The 27,271-nt window shown below is 45.1% G+C and overlaps 1 protein-coding gene across 2 annotated transcripts in view; it reads right to left on the bottom strand.

Moving 5' to 3' along the window:
* The window catches only part of LOC144752201 (C-type lectin-like), a 615,868-nt gene that overhangs the window by 545,921 nt on the left and 42,676 nt on the right, over positions 1-27,271 (bottom strand). For both annotated transcript variants that reach the window (XM_078640150.1, XM_078640149.1), the window contains exon 3: positions 11,326-11,517. In XM_078640150.1, coding sequence (XP_078496276.1) covers positions 11,326-11,517 — 192 coding nt within the window. The remainder of the gene's footprint in view (positions 1-11,325; positions 11,518-27,271) is intronic.

The raw sequence follows: 27,271 nt of genomic DNA, 5'->3' as shown, positions 1-27,271 counted from the left end.
TTCAGTGACCGATAACATCAAGATGTCACTGGATGGAGGGAACTCAGTGATTCTAGTGCTGTTGGACTTATCCGCTGCTTTCGATACTGTTTCCCATGAGATACTTCTCGGTCGTTTGAAGGAGAGGGGAGTGGAAGGGATGGCCCTCTCTTGGCTGGAGAGCTTTCTTTCGGATCGCCAACAAGAGGCGAGATTGGGCTCCCACAAGTCTATCTCAAGGGAGCTCACCAAGGGAGTACCACAGGGCTCATGCTTGAGCCCCACACTTTTCAACGTGTATGTGGCTCCCTTGGCAGACATTGTAAGATCTTACGGGTTCACCCCTGTGTCGTACGCTGACGACACACAGCTTTTGTTCCCTTTTAAAACCTTAACGCCCGCAATAAAAAAATCTTTTGCAGAAGGAATGAGGGCAATCTCCCACTGGATGGCCAGCAATCGCCTCCAGTGTAACGTAGGCAAGACTGAGGTAATGTTGTTTGGGGAGGCTTCAACTTTGTGGTCTCCAGACTGGTGGCCCTTAGATTTAGGACCAACCCCAAGCCCCAAACAAACTGTTAAAAACCTTGGGGTACGCCTAGATAGAGCACTGCTCTTCAAAGAACACATACATTAAGTAGCAGGCTCCTGCTTCCAAGTCATAGGTCTGCTACGGCGTGTCTTCCCATTCCTTTCCGACTCCTACAGGAAGACTCTCGTTCAGGCCCTAGTCATAAGCAGGATGGACTACTGCAATGGCCTGCTGATCTCTGCAAATGAGGAACAACTGCAGAGATTGCAGGTGATCCAGAACATTGCTGCGAGACTAGTCCTCAACGCCCAACCAAGATCTGCCCCACTCCCCTTGCTGTCAAAACTCCACTGGCTGCCAATTAGACAGCGTGTCAAATTCAAAATATGCTGCACTATTCATAGATGTCTATTTGGCAAAGGATCTAAATATCTGGAAAAAATATTCAATCCCTACATTCCCAGTCGCACTCTGCGATCTAGTGGTCATCAACTACTCCAGGTCCCTAGGATAAAAAAAGCCAGACAGGGAGGACGAGCCCTGTCCTACAAAGGCCCCATCCTCTGGAACTCTTTGCCTTGCGATCTCAAAAGTACAACTAATTTCCAATCCTTCAAGAAGTCCCTGAAAACATTCCTATTTGTAGCCTATTAGTTACGCCTTTTATACCTTATCCCAGTTATCAGTCTCTTGGCTCTTTTGGTAATAATCAAGCGCGGAGATATCCTTTCGAGGATTGACTTCCTGCGCTATACAAAAACATAAATAAATAAATAAATTTGTGCTGCCCTGTCTTACTCCATATTTTTTGAGCCACTCAAAGCCACCCAAAGTGGGTTTGCGTGGCTTCAAATATATGACTTATGGATTGCTTCGCTCTTGCACCACAATGCGTGGTTCAAGAACAACGCAAATCGGGCCATAAATATGGCCCTTAGTCTTTTGTATCCCACGTCTCCTGTTTCACAGGTTCCCGCCCCTGGACCTTTTCACTCCCTTCACCCTAATTCTCATCCTTCAGTCCTCCTGCTCCTGCTCCGCTGGTTCATATATTTCCCTGGATTGCCTTTTCCTAATCCTTCTGCTCCTTCTTATCCTGGTCCATGTAGTCCTGGTCTTAGTTCTGGACTTCAACTATCAGATTTTTTGCAGCCACTGCTCTTAATGTCCCTAGCTCTACAAATGTCTCCCCGGTCCTCCTGGTTTGCCCAATCCACCTTATTCTTGTAAATCTTACCCGGGTCCCGTCTATCATTGTCCTCCTGGGTCTGGACTTCTTCACCCCCTTGACACTGATCCTCCTGGTTCCCATGTTGATGGTCACACTTGTTAATGTCGTCCTTGTCACCCTGATATAGGATCGGCTCCGAGTCTGACCCTCATGGACCTTCTGATCCTGGCCCCTCTGGGCCTAGACTTCCTGGTCTTTATAGCATCCCTGATCATTCTAATATAGGGTCTCCAGGTCCTACTAGCCCAGGCCCTTTCCGATCATAGACTTTCTGGGACTGGTCCATTCGCGTCTGGCCCCTTGGTCCTCCTTGATCTGATCTCTGTGGTATTGGCCCTCCTGTCTCTGAGCCTTCTTTCAATTGGTCTCTTGGTACTGGTCCTCCTTGATTGGATCTCTGTGGTCTTGGCCCTCCTGTCTCTGATCCTTCTTTCTATTCGTCTCTTTGTACTGGTCCTCCTTGATCTGATCTCTGTGGTCTTGGCCCTCCTGTCTCTGATCCTTCTTTCTATTCGTCTCTTTGTACTGGTCCTCCTTGATCTGATCTCTGTGGTATTGGCACATCTGTCTCTGATCCTTCTTTCTATTGGTCTCTTGGTACTGGTCCTCCTTGATCTGATATCTGTGGTCTTGGCCCTCCTGTCTCTGATTCTTCTTTCTATTCGTCTCTTTGTACTGGTCCTCCTTGATCTGATCTCTCTGGTCTTGGCCCTCCTGTCTCTGATCCTTCTTTCTATTCGTCTCTTGGTACTGGTCCTCCTTGATCTGATCTCTGTGTGTCTTGTCCCTCTTTCTATTGGTCTCTTGGTACTGGTCCTCCTTGATCTGATCTCTCTGGCACTGTCCCTCCTGTCTCTGATCCTTCTTTATTAGGTCTCGCTACGACGAACGCGCTGAAAGCGCGTTCTCGCTGCGAGAACTATAGTCGTCGTCTCAGCTCAAAAACCAGTGTTTCGACAAGACCTGGCCGCGCGCAGCGTTTCCCCATAGGATAACGTTGTGCGTGGCCAGGTCTTCTCTCCACAGCATAGACCTGATCGCGTCGCGCGCCTCTCTGGAATGCAGGGGGAGTCTGCAGAGAGTCGCGCATCGCTGATAAGCGATGAAGCTTGTTGTTGCTCGGACACACATTCGTTTTGTTAGGCTTGGAGGGATGAAGTGATTTGCCCAGAATCGCAGGAGGTTTAGCGACATGACCGATACTCGAACCGGGTTCCCCAGGTCCGAGGTCGAGCGCCCTAGCCCTTGAATCCTGTACTTGCTATCGAAGGGGTACATTTTCAGTTAATCCCAGGGTACAGCCCTTCGGATCTACAGATTCATAAAAGAAGGTGAGTTTCGAAGCGAAGGCTCTCCTTCACTTGTAACAGCAACGAGGGATTCTGAGAATTATTTCTTCCCGACATAGTTGAAGCCCTTCTTGGCATGTTTAGGTCTGACCCAGAGAGAGCTATCTTGCCAACAGTGTGCAAACATACGTACATATCTCGAGGCGCTTTATCTATCAGTCTATTGAACGATCATTCACAGTTTGCGTCTACCGTCACCGCACGCACGTTCCCGGCACAGTGATTGGGTACTGAGTGATGCCCATTGTGTACAATGTCTCGCGCTTCATACAAATAAAAGGCTGCTATGGTTGCTGGTGTATGTGATATATCATTTGAGTACGTGTGAATGTCTCTGACTCCAGTAGGGGTCAGTCGGCATTATGTGTGATACCGGATGGCGTACCCTGTGTTTTCCATCACAGTAGTCTATGAAACAGGGATCTGCTCGCTTGGTGTGCACTCCTCGCTGAGACAGCTGGACGTCTCCCTTGATTCCTAGACCTCCCGGCACTTGTAATTCTTAGTTCAGATTGTCTTCCCGCACAACAAGCTGAGAGGGGTCCTTGAGTGGACAGAGCCCTGCTTCAAATTAAGAGCTTGTTCAAGCCACCCAGGGACAGATGTCGTGTGTTTTGTCTGTGCTTGTGTGTATGTGTGTTCGCGAGTGTGCATGGCTGTTTGTGTGTCTGCGTCTCCTTCCCTTTACCTGCTGTGTCTGTGCGTGCATATGTATCTTGACACATCGTGTGGGGGGGCATCAGACGGCGGGGGCAGGAGTCGCTGAGTAAAACCATATTTCTGACCGCAGCATCTCTGATGCAAACCAGGCGCGTGCAGTGAGCGCCCCTCGGGGGCTGCGGGGCCTGGAAGGGACTCACTCCGGCGCATGTGCTCTGTGTCAGCGGTGGTGTTGGACGGACATTGTCGTCCCACAAGCAGCCTCACCTCCGCTCCCAGGAGACGGATTCACCCCAGCGTGAGTCTTATCAAGAAACAAGGGATCACAATAAAGCATTTTAAGGTTCAGCAGACCCGGTTACAAGTGTCTCGGAGTGAGCATACAAACACATTGTTTCGTATCAGACTGAAGTGTCTCTTGAACATGACCACCAGCCTCCTGATGTCCCAAATGACGCGCATTGTAGGGATTCATCACCGAACCTGCGCCGATGGTTCCAAGAAGTGTGGGTTTGGCTTCATCAGCCAGGAGCAGTGTCTGAGAATCAAGGATTTACCCTACTAGTCCACAGTTAGGGTAGGGGAGCTAGGGAGGAGTATTAGGGGATAGCAGTACGGATTTGAAAAGGCCAAACATGCATCTTTATTGTTGAATAGCTCGGGTGATGTTTCTATCAGTGAAGGACTCCTCTTCCTCAACCATCGAATGTTTCTAAGGGTAGAGGGACCATCTCCCTGGAGGAAAAAGAAAGGGTTGGCCTTCTATACTGATTTAAGGGCAGTTTCAGCCACCGAGCCATTCAGTTTACCATATTCCATCATTTATGGTAGACACATGTAGGTACAGGACAGATAGTTCCACCCTCCAATGTGTATAGAATTCAAGACTTTATAGTTCAATAAAAATAAAAGTTACAATCGAGTTTTTCTAGTATCGCCCCGAGAATTTGGAATTTTCTGGCCTCTGAAATCAGGATGAAACCCTCAACAGCATCTTTCAACAAGCTTTTGCAATGCAATAGGTCTCGCAATTGCGAGATATTGAGCTATTGCCATTGTAAATGACAATGCTTTTTATTTCTGTTTAAAAAAACTGCAGTAATAAAAGGCATTGTCGTTTACAATACCAATAGGTTAAAGTTTCGAAAATGCAAGACCTATTGCATTGCAAATGCTTGTATTGGTTTCTTGGTACTGGTCCTCCTTGATCTGATCTCTGTGTGTATTGTCCCTCTTCTATTGGTCTCTTGGTACTGGTCCTCCTTGATCTGATCTCTGTGTGTCTTGATCCTCTTGTATCTGATCCTTCTTTCTATTGGTCTCTTGGTACTGGTCCTCTTTGATCTGTCTACCTAGGTCTGCTACTCCTGGCCTTTGTTGTCCGCATCCCTCTGGTCCTGGTTGGTGACCAAGGCCCTCTTAGCCCTCCTTGTTGTTATGGTCCTTGGCCTTCTGTTCCTTCTACCCCTAGTGTTTCTGTTCCTTCTGGCCCTTGTCCACGGAGTCAAGATTCCCCTGTTCCATATCATCCTGACTCTCTTTAACCTTCTCATCCATGTCCTAATGCCCCAAGTCCTGTTTGTCCGTGCCCTGTTCCTTATTGTCTCTTTTTTCCTGGTCCTTTCTGACATTGATAACACTGATTCCAATGGATTAGGTCTCCCTGAGCCTGTTTTTTCTTGTCTTGTTCCTTGAGGCTGTCTTCATACTAGCCCTCCCTGTGATCCTCCTTCTGGCCCTTATTCTTCTACTTGTCGTCATCCTGCTCCTACTGGTCCTACTCCTTCCTTCCCCAGTGGACCCACTCTACAATGGCTTTATTCAGCTACACCCTCCAATCCTGTTACTCAGAGTCTTTTGTTTTTTAGCTTAAAGATTTTGTTTGCTGAGACAGAACGGTAAATTAAAGAAATGAGGGCTCAGTACAGACAGGTTGGTGCTTGTCAACTGCTGGTGTGTTCCCAGGTTTGAACATAAAAGCAGCCTAAAGCTAGCACAAGGCCTTCAATAAGAAGTCCAAAAAGTCCAGGCCTTAAAAATCACCAAAAGGAAGATCATGAACATTTACAAAAATGTATTATCATAAATTAATAAAACATATGTAACGTGCTTTAAACCCATACTCATTCATATCTTGAAGCTCCTGAAACAGGAGTTTAATTTATGCATCTTATCTGAATATTAAAATAATATAAATGTTTTTATTCAAAACTTATTTTACTGTTTTTAATCTGAAAATAACTCATGCACTCGCCTTTGTACAAACTATTGTACATCTGGATATGCACTTACATGCAAATGCCTCACAGATGTTGCATCCCAAGACCAAGATTGCCACCATCCCACCATTGCTTGTTGTTCCATTTTTCTTAATGGACAGCTAAATATGGCTCTCCTTTACACTATTTATCTGGCCTGCCAGTCAATATCTACCTGCCCAGTAATATCCCCTAGAAGACTACAAGCATGTATATTTGTAGCTCTACTTAATGGGTACATTTAAAATTCATGAATCAGGCTCATGGCTCGAATTTAAAATTTGACCCCTATTGCCTGTGAGCTGTCACTTGTGCCAAGAACCGAACAAAAGTTACATTTGTGTGTGGATGCATCAATATGTTGAACGCTCAATCACAAAAGCCCACCAATTTTCATGCAAACAAAGGTTTATGAATATTGTGTCCCTGCATATGCATCTCGCTTATTTTGTGCAAAACCAAACGTGCATCAAAATAAAATCATTTGTACTACTGCAAATATTTCTTATTCCAGTCTATAGATTTTAAAATGTTTTTCAGCCTTTCTAAGCCTCCAGTCAATATTCAGGGTATGTATAGCAAATGAAGCCACTTTTATTAGGTTGAAATTTAAAAATGAAAACAAGGCCACTGGTGTCAGTAAAATGCTAACAATCCTTCAAAATGAATCTCTTGACAATAAAATAGAGCCAGTGTAGTTATAGAGACAGATCACAGGACTGGAAAACACCAGGTAGTGCATCAGACAAAATGTGTCTAAAAAATCTAATCATGGGTATAAAGTGGCAGACTAACCGCTAGGAGAGATCCAAAATAGACACCACTGGTGCCAGTTACATTAGGTTACTTTTCCAGTGGATAAATATATGTGGCAGAAGATGTTTTGAATGAAGAAATATTCCTGTCACATTTATATTTCCTCTTGGTTACCAATAATCTGCAAATCACTGCAAGGCCTGGAACAATTGACCTCCAAAGCTATCTTCTTGCTGGACTTTTCATTCCATCCTTTCACTTGGTGTCTGGGTGCCTCTTGTCTAAGCATCTTCTCTCTTTATCTGTAGGGGGAATCCTATAGTTGGACCGATGGCACTGACTTCAACTATCAGAACTGGGCTCCTGGAGAACCCAACAACCAGCATGGAAAGGAATTCTGTATGGAGATGCTCAGTAAGTAAACAGAGAAACACACTTTGTCATCAGGCATTAGCTATTATGATTTGAGTGAAAGAAAGAGAGTGATTAGGTGGTTCGACCCATTTCTAACTATGAGAGAATCAGGAAAATAAAGTTCAGTGTTGAAGCTCTTTCTCTTGGCTAGATTTTCTGTATACTGGAGCATCACCATCAAAGCTCCACGAAACGGTAAAAAATCTCCTCGTGCACACAGAAATTCTGCGAACACGCGGAATTGCTTCTTTGCAATGCTTTTTTCCTGTTTGCGAACGCTGTTTGCATGCCCGGGGGTAATATTTCGCGAACACGCATTTTGAGGACATGAACAAGCACAAAAGTCCGCGAAGCAGCAGAATGCAGAATTTTTGGTAATTTGGCGTTCTCCGCTGAACGCAAAATTCCTCAAATTCCGCAAATTCTGCAAGTGGAACGAAATTTACCGCCCAGGCCAACTGCAAAGTATTCCACACTGTTGGAGTCTGAAACAACTGAACAAGGGGATGAACTAGGCAGTGAGAGCAGTGTCATCTTGAGATCTTTGAGGGCCCAAGCCAAAAAATGTTTTTAGAGTCTGTGTATGGAAACAAAATAATTCATAGCCCATTTCCTGATAATTCATGCTATTCATGGTGGTAAACAATAATAAATTATATGTTAAGCTTTAACAGGGAGATAGTTAAAATATATTTTACCCAGAACACTAAAAAGATGACACTGGGTAGAGAGCCTGAGCCTGAGGTAGAGGATTACAGAGAGAGCGGTGTTTAAAGAGAGAGAAATAGAATAGATAGGGCTCAAATAGAGATAACGTTCACTTTCACAGGGGAGCCCTTGGAAGGGGGAGGCCCTGGACAATGTCAAATTTGTCCAGACATTATAAAATCTCTGAGTGAAAGAGGAGAGCTCTCCGGTGCTCGACAGTGATGTGGCCATTGCAACAAAAGAAAACGAAGCAGGGAAACCATCTGAGATCTTCTGCTGAGAAAAGGTGTGAACTATCTGATGGTGATATCTCAGCTCTTGCAACTGTAGATAACCTTCTTGTGGTGTCAAATGCAGCAGGCAGATCCAACATGACAAAGAGGCGGACATGACATCATCCACACAATCTGAAGGGCATCAGCACCAGGAACCTATCCAATCCCTTCCTGTGCTGTCCTTTGAGTGGAAGCCTGATTGAAGACGGGAGAAGCAGTCCAGAACCATAATAAATGTCATTTTGTAAATGCTACTGGAGTTCAGTGACAACGATTTTCCCGAGAATTATTGCTAATACTGCAACGTCTAACTGTGCCCACATTAGAGAGCTCTAAATTTGAATTTTTGAAATGGAGATACTCGCATCTTCTTTCAGGAGTTTTGGGCTGCGTTCCTCTTGGCAGGGGTAGTTTGTGCTAAGGATAAGATAATGTTCACCTGTGTGGGAGAAATCAGGGGGCCATAGTTATGCTGATTTTGCATCGGCCTTGCGCCACGCAAGGGGGCGCAAAACCTAGACTATCATTTCCCAAGCCATGCAAAGCCACCTTGCATGTCCCAGCTTGACCTGGAACATGTGGAGTAGCACAAGGCAGTTTGAGTCACTGACTTGTGTTACTCTGCCCCAGGAAGACATTCTGTGGGTGTTCCCATGCATTCAACTATGGAGTTTGGCACATTCTCAGATTTACCATCAGTGGTTGACCTGGGAATGCGTCAAAATGCTACGTCTCTGCAGGAGAGGCTTAACAAGGAGACACGTGCTTATTTCTCCTCGTTTTTTCCTCTTTCTATTTGTGCTGCACTCTACAGTACGCATAGAAAGAGGACAATGCCTCTGTGGTGTCCTTTCCTGCACAAAAACAATTCTGCCTATAACGCAGACACCTTTGCAGCATAGTGCAAGAGCGCCTGCATTGGTGCTAGGGAGAATTTTGTGCGCCAGCGCAGGCAAAGAGCTGGAATGCCAAATACGGAACGGGTACCTGCCCTATAGATTTGGACAGAAAGGCCTAGGAGAGGTCCAATGTATTAATATAGAAACACCTAAACCCAGGCAAATTACACCACAAATACAGGTTTATTCATTTTATATCAAATTTTATTTTTCATGAGTAAATATTTTAGACTGCCTTTCATTGCAGATACATAAATATGTTTTGTGGGAAAACCTACACCATAATAAATAGACACAAAAATATAAATAAATATAAACAGTGGTTCAAATTCCGCTCTGACATATCATCTACATTCATACAACAATCATTCACAAATCATACAACACTAAGCGATGATGGTTATAAAATAACAAAGGGACCGATGGTTCGGAGTCCAGGTTGGTTCTGAGAGTTCCTGGGTGGGAACAAGCGCCTACGCGCGTTTCGGTGTATGGCCCCGTCCGGGGCTACACCTTCATCAGGGCACAGTGAGAGGACGGAAGGGGAACCACAATCAGGTAGGATTTCTGGTTTATCACAGGTGGTGCAGTCTATCTTGAGAAGGCACAGTTACTATCAGCTTGCGTCTGGAAAAGGCAGAAAATTCACCGTGGCGTTTCTGTTTGACAAGGCAAAGGGAATGCCCCCGGGGGCATGCACGGGCAAGAAGGGGCTGATAAGATCCTACGACAAGATGAAAGCGTGGGAGACCCGGTAATAACAGGTGATGCTCTCCTCAATGGATTCTCGGGGGAGGGGGGGGCGGGGCGCCGCCGGCTGGTACAAGATTAAATAGGCACCCGGAGGGTGTCCAAAAGTATAAAACGGCCCATCTACTGTTTGGCATTTAAGTGCGTCCTGGCATTTTCGGGCTGCGGTGATCAGCAACGAGGTTGAAGTTGGGTCGTGTTTTCCAGTCGGCGGTCTCCACGGGTGATGGAATGGCTAACCAAGGAACAAGCTGGAATGCGCCATATAATGTTAAACACAATGCTATCCTGCCTTCTCCATTTCATGCAGTGCAGCACAGGAAGGTGGCGTGCTGCATAATGTGAACATTTGACAACTATGCCCCCAGATCGGGAGCTGACTGGTAGGCAGTCGCTGACACACAGTTCCTTATTTCATTCATTTTCATTATAAGAGGTGTAGTTGCTGATGGAACCACACACAAGTAGCAATGAGATTGTGTTTTTTTTTTTTTTTCTTTTTTCCGGAGTTTTATATAGCGCGAACTAGAACCGAACCGAATCAGTTATCAGAGCGCTTTACATAGCACCAGTTACGTTACATGAGGACACACTTTCATTTTTTTTTAGGCACGGGGAGATTAAGTGATTTGCCCAGAATCACAGGGGTTTTTGGCGTCGTTACCGAGACTCGAACCCAGATCCCCAGGTCCGAGGTCGAGCGCCTTAGCCGTTAGGCCAACCCCTTGTAGCGGCGCTGACACCAATTTTGAGACCCATCTTGGCTTGGACTATTGAAGTAGCCCAGAAATCAATTGTTCAGCTACTAGCATGTGGGGGGAAAAACTATCTATTTCCATTTGCACCAGGCTTGAAATATGTCAAAAGGGCTGGTTTAGGACGCCATCTTAGTGCAACACTTTCTTTTTTAATAGAAAATAATATTCCAAAATTTGGGGAATGGTATTCTAGATAGCTATAAAAATGTATTATGCACCAACAGCTTCAAATATCTATTTTCCATACACAGGGCGACTATCCGAATCACAACAGTTGACCAGGGTTTCCACGAATGAACACGTTACTTTGTTATGAGTGGGGTTGTACAGCGTGTACCACATTCTCATTCATGACTCTGCCCATGTGTGTATGTATGACTGTGCATGTCTGATTCACTACATTGGATAATAAGCATCTTAGTCCAGAATTTATGTACCATATCTGCTCTTTCAAGACAAGTATTTCATTTTCTCCATCTTTTGCCTTACATACATATTATGATCAGTCCATCCTTAGACATCTTTATACTAATTTGCACTTTTGCTTCATGCCTTCTCCACCTTTTTCAGTGAAGCTGATGTCACTATTGTACAAACTCTTCTCTTGGTTTCATTCCAACCCACACTCTACTAGAACCCCTAATCCTTCTAGAACCACCAATCTCCAAGCCCAACACTTTCTTTGCCCCTAGATGTTAGGTCCCTGCCTCACACTGAGTATTTCTTTTTCAGAAACAGGGAAATGGAACGACGTACCTTGTACCTCGCAGATAGCCTATATCTGCGAACACCGTCTGAATCGCAGGGAGGTCCAGCAAGAGGAACCCCTGGAGACTGCCGATTAAGAGCCGGTCCATCCTGCAGCCTCTTGGTTCCCTGCGTCGCTTCGCTGAAGTTTCTGCGCTTTTGCTGTGATCCACCCCTTGCAAGACCACTCGGCGATATCACCTTTAAGGAGAAGCAACACATTGAGCCAAAGCATTGACACCAAAGCCACGAATGTGCATGTCTCCAGCACTCACAGTATCTTAAGGATGCTTGAGGTTCCAGCACTAGCTGGGGTAACCCAGGAGTAGGTTAGGCTGAGAAGACAGAACACATCCCCCTGAGTGAATCTACCCATCTGTTCCTGCCTTATGCTGCTTGGTATATGAATAAAACCTTCATTATGCATCACATCCTAGAATCGGTGGTATTCTTTGGTGGCAGGGGACAGCAAGAGACCTTCTAGGCAGGAAGTGGTTGATAGGTTAATGTGGGAGGCATGGACTGTAAGGCAGAGTCACATCTGCAGACATAAGCTGTGTTGTGTGCATGCTTGTAGTATTTGTATGGTGCATAACTGCTCAAAAGACACTGGAGCGCTGTACAGGGTCAAAGACAGTTAAGAGGAGAGCGTGAAAGAGGACTCTTACTGCCTTGTGAATTCTTTTTCTTTCAGGAGGTGTGCCTTCAGTTGTGTCCTACATTGGAGCAGGGTTTGGGAAGACCAATGGAAAGTTGTTTCAGTTCCTGGTTATTATTTGAGTGTGCAGAAGTACCTTTAAATCATGGAATTCACTTTTTAAAATGTGTCCTTTAGTGTCTTAAATCAACAAAATATACTGCTTACTATGAATGCCCCTATAACGAACAACTAATGAATTTTCTGCGCCGTTCTTACCCATTGATATATACATACATACATATATATATATATATATATATATATAGATATATATATATATATAACCGTTATAATAATAATTTTAAGAGAATCGGTTTCAAATCATTAACTCTACTCAAACAACTCACGTAAAAATAAAAAATAGTTTGATATCACATTCGGAGTGTTCTTATTAGGATTTGGTATAAAAGTTTATAGCATATATTTCAGTAATAACTTTTTATTGCTCGATGTCCTTTTTTTCTCCACTAATATTTACCTCCATTCATTGCTTGTTTGTCAATCAATTTTGGTCATGTTTCCTCCCCAGGAGATTGTTTTCCCACAATCGCCTTTGCTAAGCAGTTGCCTTCTGCAATCTACGTTTGCCTGGCTGTGCATTCATTTGCTCCTTTCTGGGTGAAACCTCATAAGACCATAGAGATTCACATCACCTGTCTCTGCCCCCTTGACGTTCTAATCTTCTCTTTAAATCCTGGAAAATTGGAATACAACCACACCGGGTAACCTCCAACCCCTCTCTGGGCCCCTTCCTCTTAATGGTTTGCAATGATTGCTCTAATTTTCTCAACATTTCGGTTGTTTGCTTTCATAAATATATTACCAACCGTTTTTGTTTTGCAATCGTTTTTTTAGAGTTTACATTTCCTGGAATTAATTGATTAGTTGCAAAATTGTACCCAATTACCTAAAACGCGCCTGTGAGGGGATGGGGGTGAGGGGGGCAGGGGGAAAGGAGTCTCACAAATCGCTGTCTACCTGAGTTTGCTTATCACAGATCTTCTCTTTAGAGCAATATACCAGGCCTTCCTGGGGACATGGCACTCCAGCCACAGAATGAAGGACATTGAAGCTGAGGTCAGCTTCACCTGCGCAGTGCAGGCTGATGACGAACCCCGCAAACACCCAATTGGTATGTGGATGTACTCGCCTTTTGTAGCACATGCTTTCTTGCATCTATCATTCCTCCACAGCTGAAGTGCTGCATCCTCAGGGATGCTTCAGAAAGAGTACATAAAAGTGATGGACGGAATTCTTAAATTAATCTCAGCTGCTGTTAATACTAGGGTCCACATCACAGTTCATCGTTATTTTGCACACCATGCCACCTCCGTTTTTACCCACCCATATGCAAATCAGGTTTGACCCAGCTCAAATAGGAACAGTCCAGCCCCAAACTGCCAGGTCAGGTCCTCCCTGAACCAGAACTCAAGCAACCGGATTTGCCCTTCTTATGTGTTAGAAATGGGGGTTGTGGTTGGCTAAGATATGAACCCAGACCAGGCAGGGATCACTGACATAATATCGAATACAAAATTATAGAATTACCAAAATATAGATGAAAAAATATAGAATGCAAAAATATCTAATTCCTATCTACAAACAGGTAAGTACAAAAATATCGAATCAAAAATAGCATTGTAAAAAATATAGTTAGTCAAAATATCGATTTTTAAAAAATGTCTTAAAAGTAATTTAAAATTAATGAAATAGTACATATAATTAACTAAAACATACTGAAAAATACTTAAATAACCTTAAAATGATTAAATAATTAATTTAAGTTATAAAAAAACATACAATTTGATTTTTTAATACATATATATATATATTAACGTAATATTAATAAAAAATATTCAATATTTTCACCGTAGGATAGCAGGAGGGTACAATTTACTATTACCACTCCAGTGAGTGCAACAGTAGGGAAAACGTTGGATAGCGTAGTGGTAAAAATTACTATTCCCACTCCAGTGAGTGCAACAGTAGGGAAAGCATTGGATAGAGTAGGGGTAAAAATTACTATTCGCACTCCAGTGAGTGCAACAGTAGGGAAAGCGTTGGATAGTGGGAGGGTAAAAATTACTATTCCCACTCCATCAATCAATCAATCACAACATTTATATAGGGCACTACTCACCCGGAGGGTCTCAAGGCGCTTGGGGAGGGGGGGTCCGCTACTGCTCGAACAGCCAGGTCTTGAGCTGCTTCCTGAAGGCGAGGTGGTCTTGGGTCAGGCGGAGGTGGATCGGGAGGGAGTTCCAGGTCTTGGCGGCCAGGTAGGAGAAGGACCTTCCTCCTGTGGTGGCTCTTCGGATGCGGGGGACGGCGGCGAGGACGTGGCTGGTCGATCGAAGCTGGCGGGTGGGAGTGTAGAAGTTGAGGCGGCTGTTGAGGTATCTTGGGCCTTGGTTGTGTAGGGCTTTGTGTGCGTGGGTGAGGAGACGGAAGGTGATTCTCTTGTTGACCGGGAGCCAGTGCAGGTCTCTCAGGTGTCCGGAGATGTGGCTGTGTCGGGGGATGTCGAGGATGAGTCTTGCCGAGGTGTTCTGGATCCGCTGGAGTCTCTTCTGGAGCTTGGCGGTGGTTCCGGCGTGGAAGGCGTTGCCGTAGTCCAGTCGGCTGGTGACGAGGGCCTGGGTGACCGTCTTCCTGGTCTCGGTGGGGATCCACAGGAAGATCTTACGTAGCATGCGCAGGATGTTGAAGCACGACGAGGAGACAGCGTTGACTTGTCTGGTCATGGAGAGGGAGGAGTCCAAGATGAAGCCCAAGTTCCATGCGTGGTCTGTTGGTTTGGGTGCGCTGCCCAGGGCGGGGGGCCACCAGGAGTCGTCCCAGGCGGAGGGAGAGGAGCCCAGGATGAGAACTTCCGTCTTGTCTGAGTTCAGTTTCAGGCGGCTGGTCATCATCCACATGGCTACGTCTTTCATCCCTTCGTGTAGGTTGGCTCTGGCGGTGGCGGGGTCGTTGGTGAGGGAGAGGATCAGCTGGGTGTCGTCGGCGTAGGAGATGATGTTGAGGTTGTGTTGGCGTGCGATGGCCGCAAGGGGGCTCATGTAGACATTGAAGAGGGTGGGGCTGAGCGAGGAGCCTTGAGGGACGCCGCAGATGATTTCGGAGGCTTCTGATCTGAACGTGGGTAGGCGGACTCTCTGTGTCCTACCGGCGAGGAAGGAGATGATCCATTCTTGTGCCTTCTCCTGGATTCCGACGTTGCTGAGGCGTTGCACAAGGGTGCGGTGGCAGACAGTGTCGAACGCCGCGGAGAGGTCCAGGAGGATGAGGGCCGCTGTTTCTCCGTTGTCGAGCAGGGCTCGGATGTCATCAGTGGCTACGATGAGGGCAGTCTCGGTGCTGTGGTTGGCTCGGAAGCCAGACTGCGAGAGGTCGAGGGATCCATTCGTCTCGAGAAAGGCGGCCAGCTGCTTGTTGACGGTCTTCTCGATGACTTTGGCCGGAAACGGGAGGAGCGAGATGGGGCGGTAGTTTTTGAGTTCGGTGGGGTCCGCTGATGGTTTCTTCAGTAGAGCGCCGAGTTCGGCGTGCTTCCAGCTCTCCGGGAAGGTGGCGGTGTAAAAGGAGGTGTTGATGATGTCCCGCAGATGGGGTGCGATGACAGCGTCAGCCTTGTGGAAGACGTGGTGAGGGTAGGGGTCGGTTGGAGATCCGGAGTGGATGGAGTTCCTCGTACGGATGGTGTCTTCGGTGGTGATCGGGGTCCAGGCGCGGACGGTGGTGGTGGGGGGCGTTGCTGCGGTCGTGGGGTGCGTCGGTTGTGTGCTGAAGCTGCTGTGTATGTCAGCGATCTTGTTGAGGAAGTAGGAGGCGAGGGAGTTGCAGAGGTCTTGAGATGGGGTGATGTCGTTGTTTCCGGCGTTGGGGTTGGAGAGCTCTTTGACGATGTTGAAGAGTTCCTTGCTGTTGTGTGCGTTGTTGTCCAGTCGTGCCTTGAATGCAGTTTTCTTGGTGGCGCGGATCAGTTGGTGGCGAGCTTGAGGGTGGTCACGTTGTCTGGTGTCGGGTCTCTGCGCCATGCTTTCTCGAGGGCTCGGCACATCTTCTTGGAGTTCTTGAGTTCGTCGGTGAACCAGGATGCTTTCTTGCTGCCGGGTCTGCTAGGCGGGGTCCTCAGTGGGGCGAGGTCGTCTGTGCAGTTACTGATCCACTTCGTGAGGTTGTTGGCGGCCTGGCTGGGGTTCGGTGAGCTGGTGGGTGGGTGCTGGCTCAGGGATGCGGCGAGCTGGTCGGCTGTGATCTTGTTCCAGCTTCTGCGTGCCACCTGTTGCTGGTGGATCGTGGTTCTTCTGAAGCTGAAGTGAACGCAGCTGTGGTCCGTCCAGTGGAGCCCGGTGGCGTGGCTGAAGACGATGTCCTTGCTGGATGCGAAGACGGCGTCGAGTGTGTGTCCGGCGTAGTGGGTGGGGGTGGTCACCAGTTGCTTGAGACCGAGGTTGGCGAGGTTGTCCAGCAGGGTGGTGGTGTTGCGGTCGTTGTTGCTCTCCAGGTGGAAGTTGAGGTCCCCGAGGAGGATGTAGTCAGCGGAGGGGAGGGCGTGCGGGCTGATGAAGTCGGCGATGTCTTCGCTGAATTGTGTGCGTGGTCCCGGGGGTCTGTAGATGAGGGTGCCTCTGAGGGTGGTCTTGGGGTCGGTGTGGATCTGGAAGTGCAGGTGTTCGGCGGTTGTGAGGGTGTCGTCGGTGTTGGTCGTGATGCGGATGGTGTTCCTGTGGATGATGGCGATGCCTCCTCCCGTCTGGTTGGTGCGGTCCCCCCGGGTGATCTTGTATCCGTCCGGGATGGCGATGGCGATGTCGCGTGCTGAGGAGGCGTTCATCCAGGTTTCCGTGAGGAAGGCAACGTCTGGAGATGTGGTGTCGAGGAGGTTCCAGAGTTCGATGGCGTGTCTGTGGATGGAGCGGGTGTTGAGCAGGATGCACTTAAGGTGGTTGCTGCTGGAGTTCGGCTTGGTGGGTGCTGGTGTAGTGCAGGTCCGGTTGCAGGTGAACTTGCAGGAGTGGCAGATGAAGGGTCCGTGGGTGCGTCTCGGGGTGGCTCGGTAGCATCCCGGGACTCGGCCGGAGTTGAGTGCGTTGAGTTCGGTGGAGTCGTAGGTCCGGCGGGTGGGTTGGTGAGTGCGGGGGCCAGGGGTCCTGAAGCTGGGCGCGGTCCAGGCGCGGACGGGTGCAGACGGGCTTACCTTTGGCGCGCCCGCTGCGCGTCAACGCTGCGCGTGCGCACGGTCGCCATATATGGCGAAGTGCGAGGGAAGGAGGAGCAGCTGGGAGGCGGGAGCGGGGAGGGCACAGAAGGCAAAGGGGGCGTGGCCGCAAGCACGGCGGCGGGAAACGGGGAACGGGGCGGGGGGCACAGGGGCAGAGCGAGGTGATCGGCGCAGGGGGACAAAATACAATAATACAGTCACAGAGAGAAAGGCTACAGGTACAACAGCAGTAACAATGCGGCAAGGCAACAAATAAAAACTACAGTGAATATGCAGCAAGGGGACAAGAGGACGAAGATGCAGCGGGGGGGCGGGGCTCACTGGGGTGGGCTCAGCGAGGCTGAAAGCGGCAGCGGGAGGGAGTAGCACACGCTACAGCTGGTGGCCGTGCGGCGCGGGAGTGTCCTGGGAGCAGGTCACGCTTACCATATATGGCCAAGTGCGAGGGAGGGAGGAGCAGCTGGGAGGCGGGAGCAGGGAGGGCACAGAAGGCAAAGGGGGTGTGGCCGCGAGCACGGCGGCGGGGAGCGGGGCGGGGGGCACAGGGGCAGAGCGAGGTGATCGGCGCAGGGGGACAAAATACAATAATACAGTCACAGAGAGAAAGGCTACAGGTACAACAGCAGTAACAATGCGGCAAGGCAACAAATGAAAACTACAGTGAAAATGCAGCAAGGCGACAAGAGGACGAAGATGCAGCGGGGGGGCGGGGCTCGCCGGGGCGGGCTCAGCGAGGCTGAAGGTGGCAGCGGGAGGGAGTAGCACATGCTACAGCTGGTGGCCGTGCGGCGCGGGAGTGTCCTGGGAGCACTCCAGTGAGTGCAACAGTAGGGAAAGCGTTGGATAGCGGGAGGGTAAAAATTACTATTCCCCCTCCAGTGAGTGCAACAGTAGGGAAAGCGTTGGATAGCGGGAGTGTAAAAATTACTATTCCCACTCCAGAGAGTTCAACAGTAGGGAAAGCGTTGGATAGCGGGATGGTAAAAATTACTATTCCCACTCCAGAGAGTACAACAATAGGGAAAGCGTTGGATAGCATAGGGGTAAAAATTACTATTCCCACTCCAGAGAGTGCAACAGTAGGGAAAGCGTTGGATAGCGTAGGGGTAAAAATTACTATTCCCACTCCAGAGAGTGCAACAGTAGGGAAGGCGTTGGGTAGTGTAGGGGTAAAAATTACTATTCCCACTCCAGAGAGTGCAACAGTAGGGAAAGCTTTGGATAGCGTAGGGGTAAAAATTACAATTCCCACTCCAGAGAGCGCAACAGTAGGGAAAGCGTTGGATAGCCTAGGGGTAAAAATTACTATTCCCACTCTAGTGAGTTTAACAGTAGGGAAAGTAACAATTTAATATATTAATAAAAATAAATTAAATATCAATAAAAAATTAATTAAAATGATTACCAATTTAATATTATGTAATAATTAATTCAATTTAGAAATACAATTAAATATTAGTTATTAAAATTAATTACCTATTCATAATCAATTAACAACTAATTAATTTTCAATAACAAAAACTAATTAATAATAAAAATGAATACCATTTAATAATTAACAGTAAATTCATTATCAATACACAAAAAGTATTTTTAATATGTAATTACAATTAAATTACTTCCCACCCTATTCCCCTATAAACCCACAATCCGCTACAGAAAATAAATGAATACAATAATCGTAATTATCAATTAATGAATTAATACAAATTAATTACCAATTAAAAAATGATTTACCAATTAACAATTAATTAACAATAAATTAAAAATGAATACCAATAAATAAATTAAAAATATTTACTTAATTACAATTAAATTACCTCCCACCCTATTCCCCTACAAAACCCACAACCCGCTACGGAAAATAAATTAATAAAATGAACATAATTATCAATTAATCAATTAATAAAAATTAATTACCAATTACAAATTAATTAACAATTAATTAAAAATGAATACCAATAAATAATAAAAATATTTAATTAATTACAATTAAATTACTTCCCACCCTATTCCCCTATAAACCCACAACCCACTACAGAACTAAAACGCAAAATGAAATTAAAAATAATTAATATTTCTAAAAATTAATATTTAATTTAATATAATTAAGTTACTTCCCACCCTATTCCCCTATAAACCCACAACCCGCTACAGAATTAAATTACGCAAAAATTAAATAACATAAAATTCATTACTTAAAATAAATTACAAAAATAATATACACTTTTTACACATATTCTAACATACAAAACACTTTAAAAAATGTGATATTATTAAAAATTCAATATATTTTAATACCTATATTATATACTTCGATATTTTGACTTTCTATATTTTGAAAATCGATATTATATTCTGTCCATTCGATATTTTGTCCATTCTATATTTTGACTTCGATATTATGGCTAATCTATATTTTGGATTCGATATTATGTCTAGTTACCACCAGGCAGAACCCACCACTCTAATCAGGGTAAGCTAGATACAGAACTGTGATAACTTGTGCTCACTCTCTGGTAGCTTGGCACAGAGCAGGCAGGCTTACCAAAAGAGGCAATGTGCAAAGTATTTGTGCAACACACACACACAGTAACACAATGAATAAACCACAAAAAGACTCCACACAGCTTTGTAGAGATAGCTTAGTATATTATCCACAAAACAAAAGCAAAACGATAAAAACATGACAAATACTTTTCAAGTTATAAGCATTTAAAGAATACAGGCAAATACCACAGTAGCTTAAGGATCTCTGCTGACTGCAAGCATGCAGCTCGGCTTTCAAGGGCCTCATTGGTCGAATGGCTCATACAGTACCTGGGGGGAAGGCGGTGATCTCGAGAGGAGTTCACCGCCAACAGTCCCCAGAGGGGTGGTTGTGATGCAGCATCTTGGGCCCAGAGGAACAAGGCTCAGTGTTGTCAGGGAACCCCATAGGGGAGGGGCTTAAATGCAACGTTGCTGGTGAATCCTGGGGTTGCCAAGTCAATGCATCATCAGACCCCTTAGGAAATAAGCATCAAATGCGGTGTCTTGTGAGGCAGCAGGGATCTTGGGTGCAAGCGGGTGAAAGCACTCGATCTTATTCTAGGCAGTCAGGCGGGGCTATGCTGGAAGGGCTAACCTTGGTTTGGCAGTGTATGTGATGGCACCAAGGAGCTCAGTTGCCCTCAAGTAAAGCACTTGTTCTTCTCACATGGGATGCTGCCAATACCGCATCATGCTCTGATCGTTTGTTAGAGGGTACCACTGTCGGGCTCACAAGTGACAGAGTCCCACAGCAATGGCAAGCAAGTGAAATCTTTGATGGCTCTGAAATTTCATGAACAAGGGGCAAGCCGATGGAGAACAAAAGGTAGCAAGCAGCAGGCCAGCACAGCAAGACAGGTAGCCAAGTGGCAGTCCTTCCTGCAGCTCAACAAGCAGCAGACCAACACCGCAGTGCAGTTAACAGAGTGGCAGTCCGTCCTAGCAGCACAGCCATCCTTCTGGTAGTGTGCAGGTGTAGAACCAGCAGTATCTGTTTACAGTCCAAAAAATGTCTGAATTGAAGAGTTCAGAGTCCCAGTACTTATACCCAAAAGTGTTTTCTGATGTAGGGGGTGGCTTCAAAGGAGCCCTCTGAAGTGCACAAGGATCCCTTTCAACCCATTCCTGCCTGCCAGGCTATCTGTGGGGGTGATCAGCCCTTTGTGTGTGGACAGGACATTATCTATTGAAGTGTAAGTGTCAGATCACAAGCATTTCGTTTTTACCATAAAGGTAAGAATTTTTTTATAAAAAATGCAACTAGTTTCACAATAATACATAATTTAGCAATAGTAATAAAGATAATAAATTATTCCGCAGAGTAAGTGGTTTACGAAACAAGCAGAAGGTAGCTCCCAGAGGCGTCCCCCCAACCTTATAAAAGATCAAGAAAAGGTGGACCGGTAAGACATATAATTTTGCCTTTATAAATATGCAGTCCCGAGAGGGCTGAGATTAGGAAAAGGAAATAAAAATTGTTAAACTCTAACAGTCTACTAGAAAACCAACGCTATAACAAAAATATATCCCTCTAACAGGATTGAAGCATGTCCCCCATTTTTCTTAAACCAAGTGAAGCTTCATCAAAGGTGTTTATACAAGGTAAAGATTTATAAAAAACCTGCAACTGCTAATCAAAACCTAAACGAATGTAATATAAACATAGTAACCTTATATATGGTACAACCCCTTTTAGAATAAAAGGATGAATAAAGTGAGCGGATGAAAAACGTGCTCAGCTACATTATAAGAAATACAACCAGGAAGAACAAACCTGGGTAAGTTAAATAAACAGGCAGTAGGTGAAGATTAAAGAGAACCTACTAAAAATTTGTTTGTAGTAGATCCTGAGGTGTCTATTAAATAAGAATCAGACCCTCCTACAGAATTTCTGTATTCTCCCATCCCCAGCATTCTCTAACAATATGAATGCGTAGGAATCCAAGGGTGGTTGCAAGGTGTTCAGAGTTACCAAATATTAGGATAGAAGTAAAAATGTCATTATTATCAAAGTGCAAATGTACGAAAATATGGGCCTAACGATATGTATCACTATATGTTTTTATAGATTAAAATTGAGCTGCGAACGAGTCCTTGAAGAAGGTGCAGAATAAAGAGGCACCGAAACGCTGCGTCGACACTTTTCGTTCCCATGATAAACTTCTTTTAATTTTAATTGTAAAGATGATGGTATAATGTTTGCGTAATACATTGCTATATTAGCAACTTTTAAAGTATGATGTATGTTTTTGTTTAAAAATCTTATGATAAATTGTACATTGACCCTGTACATGTTACTATTTACTTTTAATCTTTTTTGCAATAAATGATTGATCAATGTTTTTATAAATATTACTGTTTCATGTTATTGTTGATACTATTAGGCACCATATGCACAAAGGTGTACATTTGGTAACTGGTGTAACATTGTAACCCCCTGCACCGTTATAAACGCCCTCATGAATGGTATAAGAATACTATTTATGTCATAGTGAACCCAGGAGAAGGAACCCTGTTTTTGTATAAATAAGTGTCAGAACCTCCCATTCCTCCCGGCCCAGGGTGACCCATCAGTATGCAGATGAATACAGGTGCAGTTGAGTTCCCTGTGATGTGTGAGTAGAGGGAATGCACAAATGTTGCTGTCATCCAGCCCAACCCAGACGTGTATTGGAGAGCAGTAAGTAGAGAGAAATGGCCACTTTCCAAAAGCGCCATTTCTGAAACAGTAATATTAAATCCAACTTCACCAGTAAGGAGAATTTATCAATACCATTCCAAACAGATGAAACATGAAAAAGCAACTCATTTCTAATCAGGAATTAGAGCTTAAAAAGTATTAAGGAATTCCAAATGCTAACCTGTGAGAAGAGCAGGCCTCACAGTATTGAAAACGAATGTAGCTATTTGTCACTACCAGGACATGCAAAACATAGAAGTGCATGACCTAAATTTCATTTACACAGCACCTAGTCCTTAGGGCTACCTAAAAATAAAAAGGGGAGCTCATGGCTTGACAAGTAGTTTTGAATGGCAAGTTGAAGAGGCAGTAAACTGCACACAGGTACTGCAGTGACAGGCCTGAGTCACATTTGAAAGGCTACTTCTGTGGGTGGTGTATTAAGTGTGACAGCCTCCTAGTAGCATTAACTTACAGGACCTGGGTATATGGTATATGACTTTACAAAGAACTTACAGGTAAATTAAATATGTCAATCAGGTATACACCAATAATGCATGTTTAGGGAAGAAGCATATGCACTTTAGCACTGATTAGCAGTAGTAAAGTGCCCGGAGTCCTAAAGCCAACAAAAAGAAAGTCAGTAAAAGAGGCGAAAGGCAAAGGGTTTGGGGTAACCCAGCAAAGAGTGCCATTTCCAAAATGATGGGCTCATCTGCCAGGTATCGCATGGTTCCAGTAGCACAGTGTGCACAGGACTCACTTCTGGGCACATCATTCCCACTTAGGGCGTCACACAGAAATATACAAAAAGTGATGACTGTAATACTACAATCAATCTCAGCCACTGCTAATTTCTTGGGCCACATCCCAGTCTATCATTATTTTGAAAACCAATGACACCTTTATTTCGAATCAGCCTTATGCAAATCATTCTTGACCCTGTGCCTACAGGACCATCCAAACCTGAACTGCAATTCCAGGCTCACACTAAATCGGTACACAAGCAACCATGGGCCGGTTTCACCCGTATTAGGGTTCATCAGCCAGGTATAGCTTGGTTCCAGTGGCAAAGTGGACATGCAACCCTCCATCTACACCCCCTTGCCTGCCTTTATTTTTTGTTTCATTGAAGTATGCAAACAGCGATGGATGGAATGCTTGAATCAGTCTCAGGCACTCATAATTACTCGGGCCGCATCTCAGTCCATCATTATTTAGCACTCATTGTCACCTTAGTTTGGACCCAGCCATATGCAAATCAGCATTGACCTTGCTCTACCCAGCCCAACCTGCCAGGCCAGATCCTCTCTGAATAGAAACAAGACCAACCCGGGATCACCCTTATTTTGTTGCTCCAATGAAATCCTGTTGCTCTGGTGTTTGCAGGCTGTATTTTTTGTGCACCTCTGTTTTCCCAACTGCCCTCCGCCATCAATCCGGCTCTATTTGTATTTGCTATTACTCACTTTCCTGCACACTGTGACCAAACTATAACAACCATGTTCCCTCACAGGTTGCTTTTTGTGCATCCACACTCTAACCTCTCCTAATCCACCACCACTCTCTTTCTTCACGGGTTGCCCCTCCCCTTCCTGTACATTGCAGCTGCCATGGCCTGCCAGTGATCTAGATAGTTCCCCCACTACCTCCTGCTGCCATGCAGACCAGTCCGCCACTATCTAATGTGCTTTTTTTCAGCTCCCATAAAGCTAAATCCCTGTTTTCCTTGATATCATCCTCTAGGCTGTGGTCTAAGATGGTGATTTCCAGGCTTGTGTTACTTACTTTTTATTTCAGGTCTCATCCGGGCACTCTTAAATGATGAACACCGACTTGAGGAATAGAACCCAGTGCTTTTCCCTCTGAAAAAGTTTGGAATATTTCTGTCTGAGGTTTACCTATAAGCTTGAACAGTGCATAATAGAATTTCTATATTTAATGGTAAGGGGTAGCTATCATGCAATGGAGAGGACCGTGCCATATCTACAGAGATACTGCACCTCTGCTCTCTTCCATAGTGCTGGAGCACAATCAGGCTGCCTAGTGCCATGTAGCACCTTTGCACTATAGTGAAACGGTGTCTGAGCGATGTCTAGCACAGGTTTGGTACTGGAAGGATACCCCTCGAGTGCAAAATACTATGAATAAACAAACTTTAAAATGTGTTCCACTTTGGATGTGTGCTGTACAGTGCAGCACACATGCAAATTAGAAAAAAACACTTTTTTTCTCTCCATTTTTAACTCCTGTCTCAAAGAGGCATTCCTTATTGGCACAAAACCATTTTGATTATTGTTAGTAGATAGAACTTAAACACAAGAAAACCTAGGGGTCTAGAGTATGGTACCTTTCGTACACTTAAACCGCAGCACCAGCTTGCTGGAAAACACTAGTAGGGGTGGAAAACAGATGCATCGGAAATAAAGAGGTGTAAGTGATTGTAACAAAGAAACCCGCTCGGTTTTGAGGATTCCATCAAACACTTGTATGATCAAATTCTATCATTTGGTCATCCTCGGGGGTCTGGTGTCTCTAGATCATTGAGACCCAGATATCCCCTGTAGTGGAGCGGGGTCAATGCCCACAAGCACTCAGTAACCAGTGATAGACCAAAGAGGGGTATAAGTGCAGTGCAAAACTAAAAAAATCTAAAAAAAGTGGTGAATTTAAAATAGAATAGAGGACATAAAAGTAGATTTATTAGAACGCTGTCCTCTTCCTAATTAAAACAGCATGAACAGTGCAAGGATGCAGTATGGAAGCAAATCACTGCATATCAGGCCAACATGTTTCAACCTCAAAGGGAAGGACCCAAGGTTTTCATCAGGGCCCTGTTCACAACGTTGCTACTGCGTAGTGAGAAACAAATAATTTATTTTCAAATCTTACAGATCCGGTATAGTAACCAAACAAAAGGATACAGCGTTTGGGTTCACAACTCCGCCGTGCAGAAGGTTCCAAAAAGTGATCCTATTCTGCCGGGGAGTAGACCTCACCTCACCTGGACTCTAACTCGGGAATAAAGGGGAGGCCACGCTCTCTCCGTCGTTGCCCCAGTCAAATGCTGAGTCAGGGGGAGGCCTATCTAATGTGCTTTTTTTCAGCTCCCATAAAGCTAAATCCCTGTTTTCCTTGATATCATCCTCTAGGCTGTGGTCTAAGATGGTGATTTCCAGGCTTGTGTTACTTACTTTTTATTTCAGGTCTCATCCGGGCACTCTTAAATGATGAACACCGACTTGAGGAATAGAACCCAGTGCTTTTCCCTCTGAAAAAGTTTGGAATATTTCTGTCTGAGGTTTACCTATAAGCTTGAACAGTGCATACTAGAATTTCTATATTTAATGGTAAGGGGTAGCTATCATGCAATGGAGAGGACTGTGCCATATCTACAGAGATACTGCACCTCTGCTCTCTTCCATAGTGCTGGAGCACAATCAGGCTGCCTAGTGCCATGTAGCACCTTTGCACTATAGTGAAACGGTGTCTGAGCGATGTCTAGCACAGGTTTGGTACTGGAAGGATACCCCTCGAGTGCAAAATACTATGAATAAACAAACTTTAAAATTTGTTCCACTTTGGATGTGTGCTGTACAGTGCAGCACACATGCAAATTAGAAAAAAACACTTTTTTTCTCTCCATTTTTAACTCCTGTCTCAAAGAGGCATTCCTTATTGGCACAAAACCATTTTGATTATTGTTAGTAGATAGAACTTAAACACAAGAAAACCTAGGGGTCTAGAGTATGGTACCTTTCGTACACTTAAACCGCAGCACCAGCTTGCTGGAAAACACTAGTAGGGGTGGAAAACAGATGCATCGGAAATAAAGAGGTGTAAGTGATTGTAACAAAGAAACCCGCTCGGTTTTGAGGATTCCATCAAACACTTGTATGATCAAATTCTATCATTTGGTCATCCTCGGGGGTCTGGTGTCTCTAGATCATTGAGACCCAGATATCCCCTGTAGTGGAGCGGGGTCAATGCCCACAAGCACTCAGTAACCAGTGATAGACCAAAGAGGGGTATAAGTGCAGTGCAAAACTAAAAAAAAACTAAAAAAAGTGGTGAATTTAAAATAGAATAGAGGACATAAAAGTAGATTTATTAGAACGCTGTCCTCTTCCTAATTAAAACAGCATGAACAGTGCAAGGATGCAGTATGGAAGCAAATCACTGCATATCAGGCCAACATGTTTCAACCTCAAAGGGAAGGACCCAAGGTTTTCATCAGGGCCCTGTTCACAACGTTGCTACTGCGTAGTGAGAAACAAATAATTTATTTTCAAATCTTACAGATCCGGTATAGTAACCAAACAAAAGGATACAGCGTTTGGGTTCACAACTCCGCCGTGCAGAAGGTTCCAAAAAGTGATCCTATTCTGCCGGGGAGTAGACCTCACCTCACCTGGACTCTAACTCGGGAATAAAGGGGAGGCCACGCTCTCTCCGTCGTTGCCCCAGTCAAATGCTGAGTCAGGGGGAGGCCTATCTAATGTGCTTTTTTCAGCTCCCATAAAGCTAAATCCCTGTTTTCCTTGATATCATCCTCTAGGCTGTGGTCTAAGATGGTGATTTCCAGGCTTGTGTTACTTACTTTTTATTTCAGGTCTCATCCGGGCACTCTTAAATGATGAACACCGACTTGAGGAATAGAACCCAGTGCTTTTCCCTCTGAAAAAGTTTGGAATATTTCTGTCTGAGGTTTACCTATAAGCTTGAACAGTGCATAATAGAATTTCTATATTTAATGGTAAGGGGTAGCTATCATGCAATGGAGAGGACTGTGCCATATCTACAGAGATACTGCACCTCT

The sequence above is a fragment of the Lissotriton helveticus genome, chromosome 4_2 (assembly GCF_964261635.1).
Source record: "Lissotriton helveticus chromosome 4_2, aLisHel1.1, whole genome shotgun sequence".
Taxonomy (NCBI): domain Eukaryota; kingdom Metazoa; phylum Chordata; class Amphibia; order Caudata; family Salamandridae; genus Lissotriton; species Lissotriton helveticus.
Note: the sequence above shows the minus strand (reverse complement) of the source record. Positions and strands in the feature narration are given on the sequence as shown.